The following is an 8,860-nucleotide window of genomic DNA, read 5'->3' on the forward strand; positions in this document are numbered from 1 at the left end:
TGCATGTACTCGGCATGAACTGTTGAATAAAATGTCTCCCTTTGGAGAGCATAATCACTCATTATTCAACTCCAGTTAACAATGATTAAGGGGGGATGAATTCTGTATGCATGAGACTTACATTTCTTTGTCTATTTAAGTATCACACCCCTATGTAACCATGTTCACATACACATACTTATATAGAAATATATTAAAAGTTTAGATTTTAAAATGATGATTTCACTTCTTAGCCTGAAACTAGAGCTTATAAGGTCAAAACTAAAAACTTTCTACATTGATTATTACTAATTATAATTCTGTATACGGTAGAAACACAATGATAAAATTAAACGTCGCATTTTTTATTTATCTTGTCAAACAGCTCATTCACCATCTTAGGCTTTCATGCTTAACATACATCTTTACTGTACATGTGACTAGAGATGCAATGCAATAATTTTAATAGTTAAGTTGACTTTGGTTAAACTCTCCCTACATGTTCCAGAGCAAGCTTGGAATGACAACTCCTATGCTAACAAAAGCTTAATAGTTATTATGCATAACAAATATGCATTAATCATTGAAGTATAGTGTAACTTAAACTGTATTACAGGTCGGTAAGAATAGCATGTGATGAGGTCACTACAGAAGTTTTCATGCCCATCTACCTTTAATGCATCAAACTCCTCTAGTTCACCCCACTCAACTCACACGGAATGTCCTCTTCTGTTTTGCATGTCCCTCTTCTGGTATTCTGCACACCTCACACTGCAACCATGACTCTTACACAGAAGGAATCGGTCCCAAAATGGCCATCAACTTCCTGCTAACCTTTTCATTCCATCCCTCCTCTCTTGGTTGTCCAAAAGATGGATCAGGTGCAATTAGTTAAGCCCTTACTCTCTCAGCTGTGCATCTTCTTTTCCTCCTTCCTGGAAGCAACAATTAAATGAAGAGAGGAGGAATCCCAATTTTTAATATTGGTGTGAATGACAGAACTGTCTTTCTCTTTTACCGAACACCCGTGTGTGTGCCTTGCCTCTCTGTCTCTTCCACAGTATTCTGCAAACAATCTCACACAACTCTAAAATGATGGTTTGCTAGATTTGCTTTTGCCCCTTTACTTTAAATTTTTGTCATTTATTTTTATATTAATAGTTTTTGTTTTGTGCACATGATGTCTAGCATGTATGTGGACATAATATAAGGGATGTGACACTTCCATCTTGGGAAAGAACAAATTGCTGCAGAATTGAAATTTAGGAGGAGAAGCATTCAACTTATTCTAACTCTATAATAGAAGACTCAATTACTGTTATACAGCAGTTGATCTGGAGCCCACTTGACGTCTGATGGAAACCACCCAAAATAGGAAGGATAGATGTAACTATTTAAGTGCTAGCAGTATCTCTTTCAAAATATACAATTAAGTGACGAGGAGAGTTGGTCACAGAAAGGTGGAGAAAATGAATGCAGAGACGACATATGGAAAAGCTTCAGACAGAGACAGCTAGGTTAGCATCAATCTTCTGCTGACCTAAATGTCAACTATGCTGAGCCCTCTCTAGCTACAATAAACAACAGGGAAGATTGATAAGTTGAAAAGCATAAGATTACCCTTCCAAAATGCTAGTCTTATTTCTCAGAGCACCTAACCCATTAAAATTGCTTTAGTTTCTGAGCTAATTTATTTTAAGACCTGCACCCAGGAATAAGAATTAAATGTATGGACTGCTGTGAATATTAACAAGAACTAATCATAAAATATAGGATGAATTGCAAGGTTAACAAAAATCAATAGCGACTTAAAGGAACTAGATGGTTGGTATGCTTGACAGTTACTTTCGGAAGCTCCACAGGTATTATTAATTTATTACCTTGGAGAATCCTGGAGGATATAATTAGGTCATCATATAAATATGAAAGATATGGTCTGACCAGCATGCTTCAAGATATGTATAATTATACTTTAAAAATCTAATCATGTGCCATAGATTAAAAGCAAATCATTCATTTATACATTAAGCCAATTAAGTGTCAAAACATTTAACAAAAGCCATAATGGTGCATACAAATGCATCTTTGATGCTTTTGACCAGTGGTACCATGAGAAAAACAAAGATGGGCCCAATTATAGCCAGTCTACCTCAACAAAGGCATCCATCATGACCTTAGTCATCTATGCCTCTCCATGATGCCCTGCTGTAGGATTGCCCCGCTGTCTCTCTGAGGTTTCTCCAGCTCCCTCTCGTTTCGGTGTGTCTTGCTGCTGCCACTGGCTAGGTCTATGAGGCCTGCCTGTAGCATAGCTACCTGTAGTATGCACCTGGGTAGTATATGCAGAACATGATGATCTCCACTGCATACCTTTGATTTCCCCCTCAACCTTGGCCAGAGCTTTCTCAAGTCCTGACCTCTCCCTTTGCCATGCCTCTCGCTCCTTTCGCCATGCCTCCTGCTCAGCATCCCTCTCCTTCTGCCATGCAGCCCTCTCGTCCATTCTCTCTTGTTGCCACTCCAAAGTGGCCTTGATATGGGCCAAGTTTGCTGCTGCCTGGTGTGTCTGCAAAAGTATGCCTGCATGGTGTGCTGCTGCAAACACATCACTATGCCGCCCTGCAGACTCGGGTAATCCAGGATCCCTGAGATTATCCACTGACCTCCCTAGGTAGGGACCCACAGTATCACGTAGTACCCTACAAATGAGATCCCTCCATCCATCCACTGTATCTGCATGCACAAAACACAAAATCATTTGCAACCTAAGCATAAAATAGCTTAAAATACCTCCACCTAAACTGAAAACATGCTAAACCTTAATCTGTGTCACACCTGGATCTCCTCTCACCCATGAGGGGTCTACTGGCACAACTCCGACTAAGGCCAGACTACAAACAGATAAATCTCCTGTGCCTAGATCAGCAGTAATACTGCCACACCTCTCCGACCTAAACTTCCTCCCTGTCCGTTTTTCCTCCACCAGTGTACTCACTAGTGAGGATGTACCCCCTATCCCCTTTCCCTGATCACCACCTCCACTAACCTTTTGGGGTTTCAGATCTCTCAAAGACTTTGGTTCATCATGTTGTGATGTAGAAGACACCCTCTGCTTTTTAGTTGATCCTAACTGTTTCACTTTAGACACTGTCTGTGCATATACCTGATTTCTGGTAGGACTAAGCCTTCTGTTACCCTCAAACTCATCAGGGAAATCATTCCCACCTATACCCTCATCCTGTGGGCTCTCATCCTCCTCATCTTTAACCCCTATATTCACATCCTCATCCATCTCCCCATCTCCAGAGTCTACATCCCACCTACCATCCTCAAGTCGCCTCCATTTTGGAGGTCTTGACAAACCCTGCACGCAGGCTGACCGTTCTCTATCATCACGCCACCTCCGTTTTGGCATTAAAACACAAGGCTGCTCCTGCCCAAACTGACGTCGAACTCTGTCTAGGGGATGCCTCTCTGTGTACGATGGCCGGCGTCCTAGCAACTCAGAAACCTGTAACGCTTCTGTAAGTTGTGCATCACCAGGCCACGTGAGATCTCGATATGGCTCCCATACCACATCTACCTCCACCAAGGTGTTTCTACCTCGCTCCTCCGCTCGGGCCTGAGGGAACGGTAGTCTACTTGCAGCCCACCTCATAATCCGAGGGCAATCTGATGTGACATTCACTGGACCTCCATATGGGCGGTATGGGATAAGTCTCTCCCATATCCATACCTGCAACAATGCAATGTGACCAATCTGTGCACCTTCGGACAACCCCAAGACATATAGATCACGATACAAACGATTCAGGACTTCCTGACCCCAGTTGAACTTCTTGCAATTGTCAACTGCATCATGAACTAGGTGTGCCTCAGAAAAGGGAAAGATATTAGTCCCCTTGTCTACTAGAACCTTACTTGCCAAAATCCCAATCACTGCCTTCCTCAATAATGGAATTCTTGATGTGCCCACAACTGAAAGACTTACTCCATTCTTGCCGGCCTCAAATGATCTCTGACCTGATAGATACTCTGCTATGCATGGTTTATCATCCCGCGTATATTGACCTGCTACAATCCTGGCCCCAGTTACAGGAACCCCAAGGATACGATATACATCCTCCAGGGTAATGGTCATCTCCCCAGTCCTGAACCAGAAGGTGTTGCTGTATGGGTTCCACAGCCCCAGCACATCCCGCAAGCCCTCAGTATGAGGCTGGATAAATGGCATTTGTGCAACCCGGTTCAACCCTATGCGGTCTAAGTGGGTCTTGTCCTCATCAGTCAACTGTGCCAACACACCATCCAACCAGTCCAACTGATTCACATGACCAAGCCTGTCATCTGAACAGGCATGAAAATCTGTCTGGGCCCGCTGGCCACCCATGCCTTGTCGTCTTTGCTCACCATACTGACAACCTCCCATGTATCTTAGATGCATGGCTGGAGGTAAAGGGGATTGTGCTACTTCACTTCTCTGAGCCTGCACCTGCAAAACCACCCACACACTTTATCTCAAACTCAGAATACTAAAAAAAGGCCTATTTGCAATTTTTCATTAATATGTACAGTATAATTTGATCCCTAAATTCTTCTCTAGCTCAAAACTACAGTCATCTTTAAATTCAAGCCCTAATAAAACAACACCACCACTGCTAGTTTTTAAAAAAAATCTGCTCCGTGGATCTACATTTATATCAGATTTCCAATCAAAAGTTACAAGACACGAATCGTTAACTCTTACAGCAATTTGTATCGATGTTATGCAATTTCAGTCATTTTTGCTATGTTAGTTGGTATAGACCAGATAAAACTCAGTCCAGCATTCTAAATCACTCAAAACATGAACATGACACTATTGACAAAGTGAAAAAAATAATCTGAAAAATCTCGAGTCCTCAAAGAAAATCTCATCTATATCAAGACTTATGTAACCAAAAGAATTCAGCCGTGTAGGTAATGTGGCCATTATAACAGTCATTTCAATTACCATGACTGTCCTTTATCAAGCTTCTAAAATGCTAAACTAATAGAGATGGTGCTTGTAGTGGGAAAATAATAAGTTTAGCTTTTAAAATATGGTGCAACCATCTATGAAAATTATAAAGAATGGCCCACAAGCAATATGTTGGAACATAAGAATTCAGATAAAAAATGAGATTTGCAAATGAGTTGAAGACTAACTAGAAAATTATCAAAAACGCATGAACACTCCAAATAAACTGTTTCCCTTGCAACTCATTCAAAACTTATCTCTCAGGTGTTATATGGATTAGCATAAGATTGTCAGTTAGGCATGGATACAAATCACATAACATCAGTTCTAGAAAATTAAAACAGATACAAACAAAGACACAACCTTCCCTTGTAACTTATTTACCTGCATATCATTGGCTCCCATCTGCACTTCCTTTTTGTCAGCCTTTGGCTCCAAATTAGATGGGTAACAAATGTTTTCTGTTCGGAAGCTATCTGTTTCATCATGTTCGTCTTCTGAAGAAACATATTCTTCATCTAGGGTAAGAACCACATTGTCCAATGCCAGAGCTGCTCTAGGGCGTGCAATAACCTCCCCATTGGCATTACTCAAGGTAGAATTGCTCGGATCAGGTGGAGTATCAACTCTTTCTAAAGAAGATCGTACCCCGGCTTCTGCAGAGGCATCTTCGTTCCAATCCTCTTCCTTAAAAGGAGCACCATAGTGTTCCCCATTTTTGGGACCAGGACCACTTTTTTGAAAGACCCGGCAAATTACACAGGAATCCTACAGCAATAAAAAGGGTAAAAATTAGCTATTTAATTGATATAGTCACTACTGTTTGATGGCAAAATTGAAGCATCAGCATTGACAATACACAATAGAAAAATTGCATGTTTCCTGGGTTAAATTATGCACTTTTGGGGCATGAATGCTTAGCATTTGAAACTCAATGCACAGCCAGCTAACAATATGTACTACAGCTCCCATACGGAGCATGGAGAGATGAGACTATTTCTTCGTCATGCATCCAATTGAATATAAAACTGGGACCTTATGGATAGCTGGGGAAAAGTAGCAACCATCGGTAATCAGAAAACTAAAACAATACAAACTTTGGGAAGAAGTACCAAAGATGTGGCAGAAGGGAGGGGCAAACCAATCTACCAAAAGATTTTCCCTGAATATTTCATCATGGACTTTTTAGTTGAGGCTGATTCTGAGATCCCTATCAACCTTCTAACTGCATGTGATACTTCGGTCAGCCATCCTTGAAGTCTCTGCATGACTGCAGCAAAGACTCTGAGCTTTTTTCATCTCAATTCTATAAATTTCTATTTAAATCCTTTACGGTTGACCATAGAAGTATCACAGGCACCAACATCTTTACAAAGTTGCAATCTATTTCAATCTTAGAGAGATCAATATCTTGGCAGCATTGCAATCCTAATCCTTGACCAAACAATAAACAACCATACATAGGTCCTAGATGCTATCAATATTGATGCCCCAAATTCTGAACAGAACCATACTGGTTAGACTCGTGACCTGGATGAACGACTCACAAAGTTGTTGATCAAAGTTGCAAATATGCTAATGATATTTGAAAGATACAATTTTTTTAACAGATTATGCTGCTTAGACACCAGTGGAAACACAGAAGAATTATGTTTCTCAGACTCAAAATTAAGATTTATCAGAAAAGTCAAAGGCAAGATGCTATTGATTGTGTGCTCAGCAGACCCTAACAACATGAGGAGGTCAAATAGGATATGAAAGCTCATTAGCTTGAAGATAAAAGCTAACACATAAAATTAGAAGTCAATTAAGGTCAGAAAAGTAAAAGCTGTGGTCTAATTTCACATCCATTTTCGAAATTTAAAACCTCATTAATCCCAATTACTTGGACATTATTTGAGACATTCAATTCCTTGTCTTCGAGTCTATATTCATGCATCACCCAATTGGTCCGTTCTCCACGGGGAGCTCGTCCAGCATGATATACTAAGGTCTTTTTCATCCCAACGGTTCGAGATGCTGAACATACTGGCTTTTCCTTTCCAGTGGCTTTCCAGTAACCAGCTTCTGTGGCTCGATTTGTTTGAGATCCATTGGGATATTTTTTATCCCTAGAGCTGAAAAAGTACCATTGCAAATCTCTACTCTGTAGGCAAGACTTGCCTGCATCCAACATTATAAGAGTAAGTCCAAGCCAACAATGTTTAAACTGGTTATTATAAGTCCAAATAACTCGCAGAAAGAAAAATGACTATAAGATTTTTCAGTAAATAACGTCCAAACAGAGAAAATATATTTCTGAACTGCACTTCAGCATATATAGTTAATTCCATTTTCAACTTTAATCAACCAATTCTTATCAATCACCAGCATACAAATAGTAAGATATTATTGTCTCTTAAACACAATAACTGTTAAAAGTTTTCCTGGGTTACAAATTATAGTTCAATTACAATGAAACATCAATGTCTTGCCTGGTAAATCCCAAGGCTCATACTTGTATAGATCGATCTCTGAGATCACATCGAACCGTAGTCTTTTTCCGCACACTTTTCTCTTCAAGTAGTAGCTAACAAGCTCTTCATCAGTTGGGTGAAATCGGAAACCGTGAGGTAATGAAATTCTACCCATTCAAGTAAATCCTTCAAAACCTCCACTCGTCTAGCAATTCAAAGTCAGTTTCCCAAGTCTTTCAATGAAGTGGCAACTACGCTAGAGCTAATAAGTAAAAATTAGCAGTATAACAAAATACTGTGGCTCAGACAGTTCTGCAAACTGGATATTTTGAGATGCTCAGGCTCGAGCCTGAAACATTGAAAGATGATAATTAGCCTCCCCGAGCTCAAAGCTTGACTGTTGATAATAATGCAGAAGGCATCAGCTTCCAAAAACCGGCAAGCTCATGTTCGGGGGACTTAACCTAATAATGGGAGGAATCACCCCAGCTCTTCAAATGTTAAAAGTCCAATAGTTTACACAGCTAAATAAAACATATTCCCTCGTGGAGGTATCATTTCCGGTTCTTTCTACAACGTGTTAACTGCCCTACACCAAGCCTTCCGACCAGAAAAGTAAAACACATCTCTGCTCATTAATCAGAGCCTCGTGTATTCACCTCTCTGTTTCCTCCACCGTATGCCTCTTTCAAATTCCTGCCATTATACGCAGAAACATCAAAACGACTTGTCCAACTTCGACAAAAATCTTCTACAAAAACCCTATGAAAAGAATCTCCTGGTGGATAAAACCAATAAGACTAGATCCTAGTGTAAACTAGAAATTGTCATCAAGCGCTACAAATGCGTTTCAACCACAGCACACCAAAATCTACAGGGAAATGCCGTAAAGAACAAGCAAAATCCAATTTCGCCACCGACCGACATGATGAAAAGTTGAAAAATGATGGACTGAGAAGAGTACCTTCAAAAAATGATATTCCTTTTGATAAATCTGCGAAAAGTTCAGGTACACTCGTCCCTGCCTTACCCTGTTTGTTATCTCTGTATTTTTAAGTGATCCAGTTGAGTATGATTAACGGAAGCAAAATCAATCGTACGATTCAGTAGCATTCAAGGAAACGTCAAATTTACAATTTCAGTCATCTTTGCGCTGATCACCCTTGTCAAAATTGTGGGGACCTAACATAGAAATGCTTATCTTGAGTTGGCCCAGTTGGGGATGCTCTTAAGCCTTGCATCCATTGAACTGCACGAGTTGAAGGGAAAGAAATTTTAGGTTTTAATTAGTATCGGTCCCAATTTAATTGTATGAATAATCAATTTGAAAATGTGTAAGTATTCATCTTTATCAAAATTTATTTCAGTCTTGTTTTTTATCATATGAATCATCCATTTTAAAATTTATTAGTATTGGTTTCTTTTG

General features: G+C 40.0%; 1 protein-coding gene across 3 annotated transcripts; it reads right to left on the reverse strand.

The window, feature by feature from the left end:
• Window positions 1–1,977: 1,977 nt before the first annotated feature.
• LOC149531645 (uncharacterized) lies at window positions 1,978–8,638 on the reverse strand. Of its 3 annotated transcripts, none has more exons than XM_089808884.1 (6): window positions 8,399–8,638; window positions 7,476–8,130; window positions 6,864–7,141; window positions 5,363–5,746; window positions 2,815–4,471; window positions 1,978–2,712 (listed from the first exon to the last, which is right to left on the reverse strand). In XM_089808884.1, the coding sequence occupies exons 3-6, from the start codon at window positions 6,978–6,980 to the stop codon at window positions 2,162–2,164; spliced, it is 2,709 nt and encodes a 902-aa protein (XP_089665010.1). In that variant the 5' UTR covers window positions 6,981–7,141; window positions 7,476–8,130; window positions 8,399–8,638; the 3' UTR covers window positions 1,978–2,161. The 3 variants fall into 3 exon arrangements, with proteins under 3 accessions (XP_089665010.1, XP_089665009.1, XP_089665008.1); XM_089808883.1 differs by having other exon boundaries at window positions 7,453–8,130; XM_089808882.1 differs by having other exon boundaries at window positions 6,846–7,141; window positions 7,453–8,130; window positions 8,399–8,560.
• Between the last annotated feature and the right edge of the window lie 222 nt (window positions 8,639–8,860).

Source organism: Cupressus sempervirens, chromosome 11 (assembly GCF_028749045.1).
Source record: "Cupressus sempervirens isolate cs-2001-9-10 chromosome 11, ASM2874904v1, whole genome shotgun sequence".
Classification (NCBI taxonomy): domain Eukaryota; kingdom Viridiplantae; phylum Streptophyta; class Pinopsida; order Cupressales; family Cupressaceae; genus Cupressus; species Cupressus sempervirens.